The 18325-nt window shown below is 38.6% G+C and overlaps 1 protein-coding gene across 14 annotated transcripts in view; it reads left to right on the plus strand.

Moving 5' to 3' along the window:
* CFAP54 (cilia and flagella associated protein 54) overlaps positions 1 to 18325 on the plus strand; it is a 308554-nt gene that overhangs the window by 205649 nt on the left and 84580 nt on the right. For all 14 annotated transcript variants that reach the window (XR_011502650.1, XM_070507105.1, XM_070507102.1 and 11 more), the window contains 6 exons: positions 611 to 768; positions 940 to 1119; positions 1223 to 1349; positions 6407 to 6562; positions 7866 to 7971; positions 8906 to 8999. Coding sequence is in view for 13 of the 14 variants with exons in the window: in XM_070507105.1 (XP_070363206.1) it covers positions 611 to 768; positions 940 to 1119; positions 1223 to 1349; positions 6407 to 6562; positions 7866 to 7971; positions 8906 to 8999 (821 nt within the window). In the remaining variant the exon portion in view is untranslated. The remainder of the gene's footprint in view (positions 1 to 610; positions 769 to 939; positions 1120 to 1222; positions 1350 to 6406; positions 6563 to 7865; positions 7972 to 8905; positions 9000 to 18325) is intronic.

The raw sequence follows: 18325 nt of genomic DNA on the forward strand, positions 1-18325 counted from the left end.
CAATGTATGCAAAACAGGCAAGGAGATTTCAAAATACCAATATGCAGGTCTTCTTGTCACTTAGGAAGGCAGTATGGTGTAGAGGTCCAGAGCACAGATTCTGAAGCCACCCCACTTGGTGGCTCTCACCACCACTTCCTTGCTAAACGATCTTGGCCAAGTCTGTTAATCCCCCTATGCCTCAATTACCTCCTCTGTGAGATGGAGATAATTGTACCTACTGCGTTGGACTGTTGTCAGAATGAAATGTGCTCAATTTATAAAATTCTTAGATCACAGTCTGGTGTGTATAAATGTTAGCTCTTACAATGATTGATAATTGTCCATTTGTAAACCTAGCTATCCACCTATCTCTGTCCATCTCCCAAATTAAACTATTTTATGTAATATCATTATTACTGTCACAGCATTGAATTATCCCTAAGTTCTTCCCCCAGATTACAACATATTTGTTTTAAATGTTTTGTGGAGAGTCTATTTGTTTTCCATCATTATGTCTTCCTTTCTCCTATAATATATAATATTCCTGTGATGAACACTGGCGATATTATGCATATATAATTTCTTACTCTCTCAGTGCATTTTAAGTAACTGCATTTGTTTGTTGTAGAAAATGATATGACTGATTATGTGAGCCTCATCAACGAAGTGTGTGTGGAGGCTGAAAATGCAGGCGACAGGGAGCTACAGGCTGAATTCTTGATGCAAGCGGTAATCATTGGCCTACAAGAAAAGCATTTAAAGGCAGACATCATAGGAAACCTGCAGGTAGGAAGGAAATCTCATTCCCATTGCTATTTACCGAAGGATTCCAGTTAGAGCAAAAGGAGAGAGCTTTAAATTCCATTAGGTACCAAATGCCTGACTGTCAATATGACCAGCTCTTGTTTCAGGGAATTGCAAATGGTACTATCAAAAGGAATAATTTTATTTTAATAGGAAATAATACATTTACTTGGAGGAAGCGAGTTTATTTCTCCTCGATCTTATTTAACCCTGGTGAAAAGTATGCTTTTGCTGGATGATTTAACAAAAGCTGAGAAATTCAAGGAAAGTCCTTCGTCAAAAACAGACAAATTAAATTTGTTGACTCAGTCGCACAACATTCTTATTGAACAGGTGAGAGTGCTTTTGTGTCCACAAGACTTTCTTTTTCTTATTCTGGACCACATTAACTAATTACTATTATGGTTTTTTATTATTATTATTTTTTATTTTACAGATGCTAACTTTTGGAGAAAAAATTGAATTTCCTTTATCAAACACTGATTACCCAAGTCCATTACAGCCTTTGAAAAATATCTATCTTCCTCATGTCATGGTATTGGCCAAAACAAAAATGAGAATTGGTAAGAACTTAAACATGCATTACACTCAAGTCACTGATGAAAAATCTTATCTATCATATGAGTGCATTTATATGGGGTAAAATTTATGAATACCCAGGCTCCATTTATTTAACAAATAGTTTTTGATTGCCTCCCATGTACCAAACTCTGTGTGAGGTCCTGGGAAGTTATTGAGATTAAACTAGATCTGGTCCCCACTATGTCTATAGTGTGGGAGAGAAAAATAAACAATAACCATATGTAGGAGTGCATATTGTATCATATGTCATATCATATTCTCAATATTGTATAAAGTGTGTATTTGATAGAACTACTAGAGAGGAAATCAGCAAAGATATGAGAAGCTTATATATAATAATAACTTATGTGTATAATGATCAATTGTGATCAGTGTTATGAAAGATGTAGGTAAGATCTGCTGATAAAGAATAACAAAGGGAGGGATGCCTTTTTAAGTAGAGTGACTGGGGAAGGCCTCTCTGGGGAGATGGTATTTAACCCTAGATCTTAGATGTGAGTGAATAATTATGCATAGTGGAGGCAGAAGGAGCAGTGAGTTGTAGCCTCTGAGGTCTGGACGAGCTTGACATGGTTCTGGAAATGCAAGGAGATCAGTGCAGCCAGAGCAGAGTGGGCTAGGGGCAGCCTAATGGGAGGAGCCGAGCCAGGGACAGTTTATGTTTCAAAAAATTACCCTGGCTGCTGGGTGAAGAAGAGATTGGAGGGTAGACTGGGGCCAACCCAGAGCGGCCCTGACTGGGGCAGGTGGACCAGTAAGCAGGAAGCTTACAGCTCCTCAGAAACCAAGGAGGGGCTCCCACACATTGTCTCAAGCTTTCTCCAGGACACTGCCTCTGAGTTTTGATCCAGGGCTGCCTGCTTCTGGCTCCCAGGGCAGAGAATCTTGTACCAGCTCTCTCTGTTCTAACCTGGATGAACCATGCCTTTTTATTTTCTGTATTTCTGATGCTTTGTCATCAGGGGACTTGCTGACCAGGGAGGGACTTCCCCTCCCAGGGTTAGCCCATTCCTAGAGATTAGCAAAGCACTGTCCTGTGAGCATACCTTTCGTATGCAAGCTAACCCTTCCTGAGCCCACACCCCGAACCTGTATCAGGCTCCTTTATTGTCCTGTGCTGGGCTCTTACACTCTGGGCCAGGATTTCAATGTCCTCATCACCCCAGGAACAGATATCAGACTACTATCCGAGCCCACTGAAATTATTCAACTAGCCAATCCTAAACCTGCTTATCCTGCTTACTCTACCCCACCCACACTTTCCTACAAAGATCACCATAAAAGTTCTTGCCCACATTTTTCCTCTTGCTCCCTCTACCTCCAGACCAACCCTGGTGCTTCGCTTTGTGGCCCTGCATGGGAGATGTGCCCCCTCCTCTTGGGAACTGTAACAAACTATCTTTTCAATGGCAATCATCTCCTGACCTGTTGACCTCACCATACCTGAGTAATAATAAAACCTACATTTTCTTTATAAATATATAATTTATAAAATTTATAAAATATTAAAAAATATATAACTTATAAAATATTAAAAAATATATAATTTATAAATATATAATTTATAAAACATTACCCCTCACCACCTGGGACCCATCTGCCTCCTGTACCAGCAGCTGCTCAGCTCAGGAGAGGCTGATGGTCAGACTAGGATGGGGAGCAGGGTATAGCAAAGATGTGCTCAAGCCATCATCTGTCCAGAATCTTCTCTCTTATTTCCCTTCTGCTCCCCCCCATGATTATTATTAATCATTATTGTTATAGGATTATCATCATCATCATCATCATCAGGTATGAATTTTGTCACTTTAGGTAAATCACTTCACCTCCATATTACTGAGTTTCTTCCTTTATTAAATCAGGCTGGCCTAGCTGACCTCTAGGATTCCTTCCAGCAACCTGATCCCATGAGAGCTACTTTCCTGCATTTTTAGTCCACACTTTGTTATATTATCTGTATGTTTGATTTCTACAGGAGCTTAGAGTGCAGATTTTGTTAAACTGTACAGATTGTGTTAGACCCAGTGTGTTCTCTGCATTCCTGTCGCACTAGTCTCGAAGATGTGTCACCACTCAGTGGCAATACTGCTGCTGTTTTTTAGACTCACTTGAAGTGGAACAGCTTGCTTTCTGTTATATTATATTAAATACAGACTTAACAAACAAAACCAAAAGCAGCTTTTCTGTCAAAACAATGTCAGTTTCACAACTTCTTTTTCACAGAGTGGATGTTTCTTGGAGAAAGGAGCACTTCAATATTATGAAGCGTAAGATCATCTGACTTGATGCTTTCTCAACAGTTTTCCTTTATAGTGATAGTGTAGATTCCACTGCAAGAATAGAGCCGTTTAAAAACGTTTTTTTTTTCTTTGTGAAAGCCTCTGACGGAAAAAGGTGTTTTGAGAATATTTTTATAAAACAAAAAATGAGTATCATGGTTATTTAAGATTATTTTTCCCATTAATCACTAAACCTTGAGTTTCCTTATTAGATGGAAAAGTAGATTACTGATTTATTGTAGGCGTGAAGGAAGTTGTAAGAATGATGCCGAGGAGTGGGGATGTAATAGGGAGCCAGTTACCATCTCTGCCTTCAAAGAGCCTATTATCCTGTTAGGGAGAGAGAGAAAACAGTCAACAATTCTTTTTCTAATTTTAACAAAAATCTAGGGGGCCTGGCCCCATGGCCTGCTGGTTAGGTTCAGCATGCTGCACTTTGGCAGCACAGATTCATGGGTTCGGATCCCAGGCACAGATCTACACCACTTGTCAGCCATGCTGTGGCAGCGACCTACATATAAAGTAGAGGAAGATTGGCACAGATGTTAGCTAAGGGCTAATCTTCTTCAGCAAAAAACAAACAAAAAAAAGATCTAGAAGGCAATTCAAGTACTATTATTATATATTAGTACTATATTACATAGCACTATATTATACATGGAATATATATAGTATATATAGTACATATATATATATAAGTGCCTCAAGGACTTGAAGATACTTGATATTTGTGTCTTATAAGAACGAACAGCTACAGTGTAATTTGAAACAGTAAGCAAAACATATAAAAATGGGAGCTGTATTGAAATATGAGGTTGTATTGGGTAAACGGTATAAGCATATCCTTCTCGCCTGGGATCTAATTACAACTGGTAATTGTTGGGGTTAAAAGCATGGACTCTGGAGTGAGAATTCTGGTCCAGTTCCCTTGAGTGAGTCATTTCACTTCTCTGTGTTTCAATTTCCTCTCCCATAAAATGTGGATAAGAGCAGCACCAGTCTTACTGGCTTGTGGTAGAATGAAGCAATTGGAATGTATATGTGTTTAGAAGGGCGCCTAGCTTATTCTGAGAGCTTTGTGGGTGTTAGATATTCTCATTATTCCATGCCTGGCCTCCTTACGCTCCTGGGAGCCAGGCCTAGTTTCTTCATCTTCATATTCTTAGCAGTGTGCTACCATCTTGCCTCATCCAGAGAAAAGGCTCCGAAACGTCTCCCTGGATGAGAGACAGAGAGAGACAATTTCTCCACCATCTTGCCATTCATACAGCACATTCCTGAACTAAAACTTTATAAAAAGTCCTAGGTTTCTTGAAAACTCTTGGAATTGAAATGTTTCAGAACCCAAAGAAACCTCAGATATTTTCGGGTTCTGCTGCCTCATTTTTCAGAGGAAGACACTCAGGGCCCAGAGCCTGTGGGGACTGGTTCAAAGGCTCAAACATCGTAGTAACGCCCATGACTGGCTTGGACCCAGCCCTTCAGCTGGAGCCCAGCCGCCGATTGCATCATTCTGCAATCCTACACTGCCTTTCTGTTTGCATTCCTCTCCTGTGCATGTTAAACCAGCCTCTCAAGATAGTATGTCCCCCAGTTGCCTCCTGCTCTTTATACCAACATATTTCTTCTTTAAAATTACCAAAAGACAAGCGATCTTGAGCTGCCCGGCTTGACAGCACATTCTCTGGGATGGCTTCCCTGACTTTTCCCAGGTCTGGGCCTGCGCTCCTGGAACCCGCTCCCCCAGCGCCCTGTGCTTTCCCTGCCACGCAATCGACCGCACAGTATTTTGATTGCCTGTCTGGCTATTCTCATTCCCCATTAGACTCTTAAGTTCCACAATCTCTCTCTTAAGGGGCATTGCAGTGTCATAGTTTGGGGTGCAGGCCCTGAAGGTAGGCTGTTTAGGATCAAATCATGGCCCTGCTTTCTAGTCACATGACTTTGGGTGAGTTACTTAAATGTCACTGTGCCACTGCGTTCTTCTCTGTAAAATCAGTGTAACAATGGTGTCCCCTCAGATTTGGGAGGATTACATGAGATAATGCGTAAGTACTCGGGATGGTGCCTGGCGTGTAGGAAGCACTTAATAAACCTTAGCTCTTATTTTTCTCTTTTCTCATTTTTATCCAGTGCCTAAGCACTCAGAAAATATTTGTTGAATAAATGTCTGTCTGTCTGTCTGTCTGTCTTTGAGGCCACACAGATTAAATCTAATGCCTCTTCAACAACACAACAGTCCTTCACTATGTAAATGATAATGGGACCACACAAGAAGTGTAGCATGTGGCCCTTGTCCATAATGGGTTTGCCATCTAGTTGGAATGATAAAATATGCATAGCAAGCAACCACTGTAGAGTTGAATAGAAACAAAATTACTGCCTATTAATATATGCAGGTTTTATTGGGAACAGCATAAAACTTCATAAAACTTCCAGATGTTTCCCTACTAACAATCTCATCTTAGGAACATGGAAGTTATTTTGTACAGCATCATGAAATTTTAGAAATGAAAGAGACTTGAGAGATTATCCTTCGTTTTACCAATGAGAAAATGTGGAAGTTTATCAAAGATAAAGTTTCAAAGGGCAGTTATAATAGTTCCTTGAAATATTTGGGTATGGAGTTTCTTTAAAACATGTTTTAGATGCTAAAATCTAAAGACCGCCAGCATTCTTAATAGATGCCTTACTGTGAGAGAAGTCTGGTAACTTGGAGGCCTGGTGTCAACCTTGTATATTCAACTGTCTTTCTTTAGGACATACAGTGGCCAAGCAAGTATATTATACCGGTAAAAGGAAAGATCCCTTAAAATGGTTACCTGCTCTTCATCTTTTTGAAATAGCGTTGAAACTCTGTAAGATATCAGCAACAGAAGAACCTGAGGTGGAAGCTGAAATACTTTTTCAGAAAGGTAAGGTGTATTTGGGGTGAGAACCGTGATAAAATTTGTGGAATTTTTTTCCTATTAACAATAGATTTCATGACAATCTGGTCACGGATTATTAAAAATACAGGTTTTACAAAGGGCTTGGTCATGACAAAAGCATTGGTACCTCTGCCAAGCTCAGTCTTAGATAAAGAGAAACCTGTATATTTTAAGTTTATAGGTAAAAAGAAAAAAAGTACTATTTCTTAGTTTCTTTTATAATTACAGTGACCCTCCTCCTGACATAGTTTCTCGTTTGACTCAAAAATGTCAGCATCAGACATTTAACTATAAATAATTTTACTTAAATAATGCTTGGAAGATATTTTATCTGCATGATTTCATTATTTAAAAGCGTTTTAGTTGATTTCGATAAGAGACACATACCCATTTAAATTAAATAGCTAAAGCATATCTCTATTTATAACATATATATAACACATATTTGCATAATACATTCATATAATATTATGGTGGCCGTTTTAGCCATGAGTAAAATGACGATGATTGCTATCATTTATTGAGCATCTACTAGATGCTAGGCTCTGTAGTCAGTGTTTTACATCTCAGCTTGCTAAATCTTACAGCAGCTCTGTGAAGTAGGCATGACCAATACTGGTTGATAGGTAAGGAAATGAGGTGCGGTCTGGTTAAGCAACTTTCCAAAAGTCAGCAGCTACTAAATGATAGTACCCAGATGGGATCTTAACACTGGGTGGCTCTGTGCCCTGTCCACGTGCTGCTTGAAAACTGTGAATCTTTTTTATAGTGATTGTAAGATTTCCCTTTCTTGCCCTCTTTGCTACAGAGGTGCAATTCCAGCGCCTACATTTGAAGGCTGCTGCTCGCCTTGAGGGCTGGGAACTGTGTGAAAACTGGAGCGTTTGCATCATCCATGGTGGTTTTCAAGCATTTGCTGACATTTTAAGATTTGTTTTTAGCAGAGATGTTTTCTATGATGGATGTGGGAAAAGGGAACGAGTGTTACAGGAGCAAGGGGAAGCACAAGATAAGGAAATGGAGAGAAAAGTAAGATGCTAAGAACAGTTGTGTCTGCAAAGTCAAAGGAGACTGACTCAGTGTTGCTAACTAAAGGCAGGGGCAGCCTTGAGACTCCTGGGGAACAAAAGATCTTTCCCCCTTGGCTTACCTTCCAGCAAGAAACAACAGATGGACACAAAGGACAGCATATCCAGTTTTCTGAATTTCTAGCATGAAATGTTTGTTCTGAAGTTCTAAATGATAGAAAAAGGGAAAACCATCTTTGTATATCTTTTTCTTCTTTCAGGCAAAATAGAACGTCAAATATTGATGGAAGAGAAATCCACAGGTTCACAACTTGACAGTTTGTTTGAAGCTATACTACTAAGCTTGAGACATGATCAAAATGCAGGGTAAAAAAAATATCTTTTCATTATTGTAATAATGTGTGTTTTGGTTTGAGCTCCCTGTTCTGGTAGTAGGTTGAATATTCCAGGCAGGAATGATTGGAGACCCTCTTCCCATGGCAGGGCTAGTTCACTGGACTCTGTTGTCCGACAGGCTTACTGACTTCCAGGAGCTTGTAGCTCCTGGCTCTGATGCAAGGGCCCATTTGCATGATGGTTGATGATGGCAATTACCATGATGGCCTGCGGGCCTGTGAATTGCTTCTAGTCTGTGTTCGGATTGATCTCCTGTCAGTCCCAGAATTACAGGGGCCTCCCCTGAATGTGAAATTGTATCTAGAAGGGATTTATGTGGATATTCACTCTGGTCAGTAGTACCAGGGCTGGCCAACTTAATTCTGTATAAAAATCACTTAAGACCGAGAGTAAGTCGCCATTATTACGACTGCACTGATCTAAAAGGCCCCACCTGACAGGTCTGATTGTGAATACCAGACCTAACCCATACAAAATCACTGCTTTCTGCATAACTCTATGTGTCTTTTTCCATTTTAATTAGCGTGGGAGGGTAAATTGGTTTTCAAGGCTTGGTTTTCAAGGCAGGTTCCTCCAGTCCTGATCCTCACTTCTTTACTGCCTTGTGTGCTGGAATATTCCAGAACGGTCTTGCTGCTGGGCTTCATAGCAGTCATGGCATGGAGTGTTGCCAGCACAGGACAAGGTGGAATGCTCAGCTCTCTTCAAGAGCTTCCAATTTCGATAGGGAAGAAGATGCTAGTGTTTATGCCAAAGGTGCTGTGAAAAGAGGGTATGAGTTTGGGAAACATGCTGGTTTTGCCTATTTTTTACCTTTCATTAACTCAAAGATTGTTGGCAAATGATGCAAAAATGGTTATGACTGATGAAGCTATTTGATAAGTACAATTCTGTATCATTCCAGGTTGATAAGAGACTCCTACCTAGAAATGGCCCTATTGTTTTTACATGAAAGGAAGCCAAACAGAAAATTTCCAGCATCACCATTAATAAAAAAGGTAATAAACTCTTAGATATTTTTAGTTAATTGTCTTTGAGCTTGCTGTTTTGGTAACACTGAGCTATTGAAATAATGAGACTGATTTTCCTATGTGACTTGGAGAAATTGATTCATTACTTTATAGTCACACGCATATTCAGATACCTCTTTGGATGTTTTCTGTAAGGCTCTGGAAATGCATTTCCTGTAGAAAATGTTATCCATGAAATGTAGGTGTACACAAATACTCTGAGTCATTAGTATTGATCAGGAAATTTCAGGAAATGACATATTACTGAAGCAGATGGACAAGTAAGATTTTCATTACTGACATAGCCTACAAACAGAGCAAGTCATTCATTCCTGCATCACATATCCATTGAGCACCTACTATGACCCAGAGAATGTTCTGGAAGGGGATTAAGCAGTGTCCCCGACAAAAACTCAGTCCTTGTTCTCATGGAGCTTACCTTTCAGTAGAGGAGACAGACAATAAACCAGTAAAGGAAGAAAGCAAGAGGAAGAAAGGTGGGAGAGGGTGAGGGAGGAAGAGAAGTGAAGGAAGGGGAGATGATGTAGGTAGTGGGATTTAGGGCTGGGAAATAACTTAGGTTGGTGGGATAGTGAATGACTGTGGGGGGAAGTGGTGATAGTCAAGGAAGGATTTGATGGCTGAGGAGGCAGCCATGGAGGAGTTGCAGAGGCACACCCTATCTAGAGTAGTGCTTGCCAGCTGAGGTCCAGAAGCATCTGCAGGGGTCTTGTGAAAATGCAGATTCTGATTCAGTAAGTTGGGGATGGGGTCTGAGGTTTGGTGTTTCTGAGGAGCTCCCAGGTAAAGCTGTTGTTGCTAGTCTGTGGACCGCACTTGAGTACCGAGGGTCCAGACTGAGGAAGACCCTAGGGGCAGGAATTTGGGTGGGCTGGAGGTATATGAGCCTAGTAACTTTTGGTTTTTATTTTTTAAATTTCAATAGGCTTTTTATATTTCATCCTAATTAAATAATCCTTTGACCTACCAAGAGATATTTTCAGACAATTTTGGTGTCAAATCTCTAGTTTTTCAGACAGCATAACCATGATTTTAAACCATTAGGCAAATAGGCTTTCAGTCAGCTAACTATTAATATGGTAACTGGCTAAGGTGGATAACAGCTTTTTTTTTTCATCAAAGTGATTACACAGAAAACTTACTTTTTGTTGTGTGATAAACATGTTTATTTCTAGTAAGAGAAAACAAAAATCTTCGTTTCCATAGCGAGTAGCAATGCAAATGAATAAGATGCTAGGATAATAATATACTACTTTTTTGGCCTCTTCTAGAGAGGTGTTTGTAATTAAGAGCTTGAACAAGTTAGGATTTGAAAGAACAGAATAGTATAATTCCATACAATATGATCATTATTTTCTGTATATCTTGACAGTGTAAATGTTTTAACAAATCATACAATTACTAGACATACAGAAAACAGCCAAAAACAAGCAAAATTTCATGCACATTCACATCATTGGAATATAACATTTGAAGTTTGTCCTAATAAAAACAATGCTTTATAAACCCTTAAAGGAAAACACTATTGTTTTATTTTTATGCAGTCCATATAGCAGAGTGATGACAGCCCTGGTTTGGGTTTGAATGCTAGTGCACTGGGGCCTTTCTAAGCCTAGTTTTCTCATCTGTGAAATGGAGATGATGAGACTTACCTCTTAGAGTGGCTAGGAGAATTAAACAAGGTTCTGGGCTTGGTACATAATATTCCAAAAAAAGGGGGAGGGACTATTCTCTATCATTATTTAACTTCAGCTAAACGTCTACATTCTGTCTTTCTAAAGTATTTTGTATCCAGTAGGTATTCAATAATTATTTGTTAGTTAAATTGAATCAACTATTTCTTGAACATTCATTCATTAACCAAACACTTAATGTGTGCTTAATGTATGCCAGGCACATTGCTCTCTTACCCTAAGGAGCCAGAGGAGTGAGGGAGAGAAATAATTGTATCAAAATGCAATGAGGACTCTAATCAAGGTGTTGTCAAGGTTGGGAGATGGAGCAAAGTAGGGACTAACTCTGCTTTGAGGGAATGCTGGAAAAAGCTTCACAGATGAGATGAATTTGAAGATGAGTAGAAGTTTTCCAAGTAGTTAAGTGGGTGAAACATAGTCCAAAGAGAGAGATTGGCAAGCACACATTTGAAAAATATAATTATTGAGGTCTAATTTACATCCATGAAGTTATCTGTTTTAAGAGTGCAATTCACAGACGTTCAGTAACTTTACAGAGTTGTGCAACTATCACCGCCATCCAGTTTGAGGATATTTCCATCATCCCAAAAGATCCTCCTACCCATTTGTAGTCTTTCTCATTTCCATTCCCAGCCCCAGGCAACCACTAATCTGTTTTCCATCTCTATAGATTTGCCTTTTGTGGATTTTTCCTCTAAATGGAATCATGCAATATGTAGTCTTTTGTGCCTGTTTCTTTCGCTTAGCATTGTGTTCTTGAGGTTCATGCATGTTGTAGCATGTTACAGTAGTTTGTTCCTTTCTGTTGCTGAATAGTATTTCCTTATATGGATATACCACACTTTCTTTATCCATTCAACAGTTGATGGGCATATGTATTGTTTCCACTTTTTGGCTATTATGATTAATACTGCTTTGAATATTCATCTATAGCTTTTTATGTGGACATGTACTTTCACTTCTCTTGGATGTACAGCTAAGAATGGAATTTCTGGATCATATGTCAACTCTATGTTTAGACTTTTTTTTAAAAATCTTTTTAAAAAAATTTTATTTTTCCTTTTTCTCCCAAAGCCCCATAGAACATAGTTGTGTGTTTTCAGTTGTGGGTCCTTCTAGTTGTGGCATGTGGGATGCCGCCTCAGCATGGCTTGATGAGCGGTGCCATGTCCGTGCCCAGGATTCACACTGGCAAAACCCTGGCCCAACAAAGCAGAGTGCACAAACTTAACCACTCGGCCACGGGGCTGGCCCCATATGTTTAGACTTTTAATGATCTGTCAGATTGATTTTCAAATTGGTTGTACTGTTTTGTATTCCCACCAACAGTGTATGAGGGTTCCAAATTCTCCATGTTTGCTAATAGTTATTTTCTATCTTTTTTTTTTGATGAGGAAGATTGGCCCTGAGCTAACATCTGTGCCAATCGTCCTCCATTTTGTGTGTGGGATGCTGCCACAACATGGCTTGATGAGTGGTGTAGAGGTCCACGTTTGGGATCCGAATCTGTGAGCCCCAGGCCACTGAAGCAGAGTGCGTACACCTAGCCACTACACTGCTGGGCTGAGCCCTATTATCTGTCTTTTTTATGTGGCCATCCTAGTGGGTATGAAGTGGTATTTCATTGTGGTTTTGATTTGCATTTCCTTGATGGGAGACGATGTTGAGATCTTTTCATGTGCTTATTGGCCATTGTGTATTGTATGTTTTCTTTGGGGAAATATCTGCTCAGATCCTTTACCCATAACTTAAATTGAGTTATTTGTCTTTCATCATTGAGTTATAAGAATTTTTTAATATATCTTCTAAATACAAGTCCCTTCTCAGATATGTGTTTTGCAGATATTTTCTCCAGTTTGTGGCTTGTCTTTCATGTTGTTAGCGGTGTCTTTGGAGACAAAAAAGTTTTTAATTTTAATGAAGTCCGTTTAGTCATTTTTTCTTTTATATATTGTGCTTTTGGTGGCATATCTAAGAACTCTTTGCCTAACCCTAGACATTGAAGATTTTATCTTATGTGTTCTAGAAGTTTTATAATTTTAGTTTTTGTGTTTAAGTCTATGATCCATTTTGAATTAATATTTATGTAGCAGTGAGGTAAAGATCTGAATTCATCTTTTTTTTTAAAGTTTAGTTTTTTTAATGAGTTAATGATATGTTACAAACTTGTAAAATTTCAGTTGTACATTACTGATTGTCAGTCGTGTTGCAGGTGCACCACTCCACCCCCTGTGCCCACCCCCCACCCCACCTCTCCCCTGGTAGCCACCAATCTGTTCTCTCTGTCTACATGTTTAAATTCCTCATATGAGTGGAGTCATACAGAGATTGTCCTTCTCTAACTCGCTTATTTCACTTAGCATAATTCCCTCAAGGTCCATCCATGTTATTGCAAATGTAATGCTTTTGTTCTGTTTTACAGCTGAGTAGTATTCCATTGTATATGTATGCCACATCTTCTTTATCCATTCATCTGTTGACGGGCACTTAGGTTGCTTCCATGTCTTGGCTATTGTAAATAATGCTGCACTAAACATTGGGGTGCATAGGACTTTAGGAATTGCTGACTGCAAGCTCTTTGGATAGATACCCAGTAGTGGAATAGCTGGATCGTATGGTAGTTCTATTTTTAATTTTTTGAGGAATCTCCATACTGTTTTCCATAGTGGCTGCACCAGTTTGCATTCCCACCAGCATTGTATGAGAGTTACTTTTTCTCCACAACCTCTCCAACATTTGTTACTATTAGTTTTAGATATTTTTGTCATTCTAACGGGTGTAAGGTGATATCTTAGTGTAGTTTTGATTTGCATTTCCCTGATGATCAGAGATGATGAACATCTTTTCATGTGCCTATTGGCCATCCGTACATCTTCTTTGGAGAAATGTCTCTTCACGTCTCCAGCTCATTTTTTGATCAGGTTGTTTGATTTTTTTGTTGTTGAGTTGTGTGAGTTCTTTATATATTATGGAGATTAAGCCTTTCTTAGATATATGACTTGCAAATATTTTTTCCCAGTTAGTGGGTTGTTTTTTTGTTTCAATCCTGTTTTCATTTGCCTTGAAGAAACTCTTTAGTCTGATGAAGTCCCATTTGTTTATTCTTTGTATTGTTTCCCTTGTCTGAGAAGACATGGTGTCTGAAAAGATCCTTTTAATACTGATGTCAAAGAGTGTACTGCCTACGTTTTCTTCTAGAAGCCTTATGGTTTCAAGTCTCACCTTTAGGTCTTTGATCCATTTTGAGTTTATTTTGGTGAATGGTGAGAAAGAATGGTCAATTTTCATTCTTTTACATGTGGCTTTCCAGTTTTCCCAGCACCATTTGTTGAAAAGACTTTCTTTTCTCCATTGTATGACCTCAGCTCCTTTGTCGAAGATTAGCTGTCCATTGATGTGTGGTTTTATTTCTGGGCTTTCAATTCTGTTCCATTGATCTGTGCACCTGTTTTTGTACCAGTACCATGCTGTTTTGATTACTGTAGCTTTGTAGTATGTTTTGAAGTCAGGGATTGTGATGCCTCCCATTTTGTTCTTTTTTCTCAGGATTGCTTTAGCAATTCAGGGTCTTTTGTTGCCCCATATGAATTTTGGGATTCTTTGTTCTAATTCTGTAAAGAATGCCATTGGGATAGCGTTGAATCTGTAGGTTGCTTTAGGTAGAATGGACATTTTAACTATGTTTATTCTTCCAATCCATGTACATGGAATGTCTTTCCATCTCCTTATGTCATCATCCAATTCTCTCAGAAAGGCCTTGTAATTTTCATTGTATAGATCCTTCACTTCCTTAGTTAAATTTATCCCGAGCTATTTTATTCTTTTTGTTGTGATTGTGAATGGTATTATGTTCTTGAGTTCTTTTTCTGTTAGCTCCTTATTAGAATATAGAAATGCTACTGATTTATGCAAATTGATTTTATACCCTGCAACTTTGCTGTAGTTGTTGATTACTTCTAAGAGTTTTCCAATGGATTCTTTGGGGTTTTCTATATATAAGATCATGTCATCTGCAAACAGCGAGAGTTTCACTTCTTCCCTCCCTATTTGGATTCCTTTTATTCATTTTTCTTGTCTAATTGCTCTGGCCAGGACCTCCAGTACTATCTTAAATAAGAGTGGTGATAGGGGGCATCCTTGTCTCATTCCTGTTTTCAGGGGGATGGCGCTCAGTTTTTGCCCATTGAGTATGATGTTGGCTGTGGGTTTGTCATATATGGCTTTTATTATGTTGAGGTAGTTCCCTTCTATGCCCATTTTCTTCAGAGTTTTTATCATAAATCCCTGTTGGATCTTGTCCAATGCTTTCTCTGCATCTATTGAGATGATCATGTGGTTTTTATTCCTCAGTTTGTTGATGTGGTGTATCACGTTGGTTGATTTGCAGATGTTGAACCATCCCTGTGTCCCTGGTATGAATCCCACTTGATCATGATGTATGATCCTTTTGATGAGTTGCTGAATTCTGGTTGCCAAAATTTTGTTTAGAATTTTTGCATCTATGTTCATCAGTGATATTGGCCTGTAGTTCTCTTTTTTCATGGTGTCCTTGTCAGGGTTTGGTATCAGCATGATGTTGGCTTCGTAGAATGTGTTAGGAAGTGTTCCATCCTCCCTAATTTTTTGGAATAGCTTGAAAAGGATAGGTATTAAATCCTCTCTGAAAGTTTGGTAGAATTCCCCAGGAAAGCCATCTGGTCCTGGGGTTTTATTCTTTGGGATGTTTTTGATTGCTGTTTCAATCTCTTTCCTTGTGATTGGTTGTTCAAATTGTCTGCTTCTTCTTGAGTGAGCTTTGGGAGATTGTAGGAGTCCAAGAATTTACCCATTTCCTCTAGGTTATCCATTTTGTTGGCATATAATTTTTCGTAGTATTCTCTTATAATCCATTGTATTTCTGCAGAGTCTGTTGTTATTTCTCCTCTTTCATTTCTGATTTTGTTTATTTGAGCTTTCTCCCTTTTTTTCTTTGCAAGTCTGGCTAGGGGTTTGTCAATTTTATTTATCTTCTCAAAGAATCAGCTCTTTGTTTCATTGATCCTTTCTACCGCCTTTTTCATTTCAATAGCATTTATTTCTGCTCTGATTTTTATTATTTCTCTCCTGGTGACTTTGGGCTTTGTTTGTTCTTCTTTCTCTAATTCAGTTAGGTGTAGTTTAAGATCGCTTATTTGGGATTTTTCTTGTTTGTTAAGATGTGTCTGTATTGCGATGAATTTTCCTCTTAATACAGCTTTTGCTGTATCCCATAAGAGTTGGTATGGCATGTTATCATTTTCATTTGTCTCCAGGTATTTTTTCATTTCTTCTTTAATTTCTTCAATGATCCATTGCTTGTTCAGTAGCGTATTCTTTAGTCTCCACATCCTTGTGCCTTTCTCAGCTTTTTTCTTGTAATTAATTTCTAGCCTTATAGCATTATAATCAGAGAAGATGCTTGTTATTATTTCAATTTTTTTAAATTTGTAGAGGTTTGCCTTGTTTCCCAACATATGGTCTATCCTTGAGAATGTTCCGTGCACACTTGAGAAGAATGTGTATTCTGCTGTTTTAGGATGAAGTGTTCTATAAATGTCTATTAAGTCCAATTGTTTTAGTTTTTCATTTAGCTCCACTATTTCCTTGTTGATTTTCTGTGTGGATGATCTGTCCATTGATGTGAGTGGGGTCTTGAGGTCCCCTACTATTATTGTGTTGTTTTTAACATCTTCCTTTAGGTCTGTTAATAGTTGCTTTATGAACTTTGGTGCTCCTGTGTTGGGTGCATAGATATTTATAAGTGTTATTTCTTCTTGATGAAGTGTCCCTTTGATCATTATATATTGTCCCTCTGTGTCTCTTTTTACCTGCCTTATTTTGAAATCTGTTTTGTCTGATATAAGTATTGCAACACCTACTTTCTTTTGCTTGCTATTAGCTTGAAGTATTGTCTTCCACCCCTTCACTCTGAGCCTGTGTTTATCCTTGGGGCTGAGGTGTGTTTCCTGGAGGCACCAAATTGTTGGATCTTGTTCTTTAACCCATTTTGCTACTCTGTGTCTTTTTATTGGAAAGTTCAATCCGTTTACATTGAGGGTGATTATTGATGCATGTGGACTTAATGCTGTCAATCTGTCACTTGTTATCTGGTTTTCCTGCATTACCTTTGTTTTTCGTCCTGTGTGTATTAGCCTACCCATTGACTACTGCAATTTCTTATGCTGGGTTTCTTAGATTTTTCCTTGTTTATGTTTTGTGGCTCTGTTCTGTTTTTTAGTTTAGTGGCTACCCTGAAGTTTGTATTTAGAATCTCGTGTATAATATAGTCTATTCTCTGGTAGTCTCTTACTTACTTGGCCTAGACTGATTTAGTCCCTTTGCTCTTCCCCTCCTAAATTATTATTTTCATTTCTTATTCCAACTCGTGTTATGAGTTTGTAGTTAGGGTGATAAGATCGTCTTTGCTTTGGTGGTTTCCTTACCTTTATCCTAATACTATAGTTGAATATTTGCTGTCCTATTCTGGTTCTATCTATCTGTCTCCCTTCTCTGTGATTTGTGACCCCTTTCTCCCTTTTTTTTCTTTTTTCAGGTATGAGGGCCTTCTTGAGGATTTCTTGTAGTGAAGGACTTTTGGTTACAAATTCCCTTAACTTTTGTTTGTCTGGAAAATATTTAATTTCTCCCTCATATCTGAAGGATATTTTTGCTGGATGGAGTATTCTTGGCTGAAGATTTTTATCTTTTAAAGTTTTGAATATGTCACTCCATTCTCTCCTAGCTTGTAAGGTTTCTGTAGAGAAATCCAGTGAAAGTCTGATAGGAGTTCCTTTGTAGGTTATTTTCTTCTGTCTTGCTGCCCTGAGTATTCTTTCTTTGTCTTTCATTTTTGCCATTTTTACTACTATATGCCTTGCAGTAGGTCTTTTTACATTGACAAATCTAGGAGATCTGAAATCTTCCTCCACACACATTTCTCCCTCAATCCCTAGATTTGGGAAGTTCTCTTCTATTATTTCATTAAGCACACTTTCTGCTCCATTTTCCTTTTCCACATTCTCAGGAATTCGGATGATCCTTAAATTCTTTCTCCTCATTGAATCTGCTATTTCTCTGATATTTTCCTCATTTTTTTTTAATCCTTAGTTCTCTTTCTTCCTCTGTCTGGAGCCATTCAGCCTGTCTATCTTCGATTATGGTAATTTGCTCCTCTATGGTGTCTACCCGGGCATTCAGGGAATCCGTATTCTGTTTAATCTGTCCATAGTATTTTTCATCTCTAGTAGTTCTGTTTGATTCTTCTTTATAGTTTCAATCTCTTTTGTGAAGTAACTTCAGAACTCATTGACTTGTTTCTCTATCTTTCCCTCTACCTCATTGAGTTTTTTGATGATAGCTACTCTGAACTCATTTTCACTTAGTTTACCTATTTCCAAGTCCTCAGGACTTAATTCTGTGTTTTTACTGTTTTCCTTCTGTTCTGGAGCTTTTATAAATTGCTGAATGGTAGAGGAGCAGTTTTTGCGCATTATGGTAGTATTCGGTTGCAGTTACAGCCTGTCGCCACTAGATGGGGGTCGACAGCCACGCATTCTGAGCCCTCCGCCTTCAGGCAAGATG

The sequence above is a fragment of the Equus asinus genome, chromosome 4, assembly GCF_041296235.1.
Source record: "Equus asinus isolate D_3611 breed Donkey chromosome 4, EquAss-T2T_v2, whole genome shotgun sequence".
NCBI classification, from domain to species: Eukaryota; Metazoa; Chordata; class Mammalia; order Perissodactyla; family Equidae; genus Equus; species Equus asinus.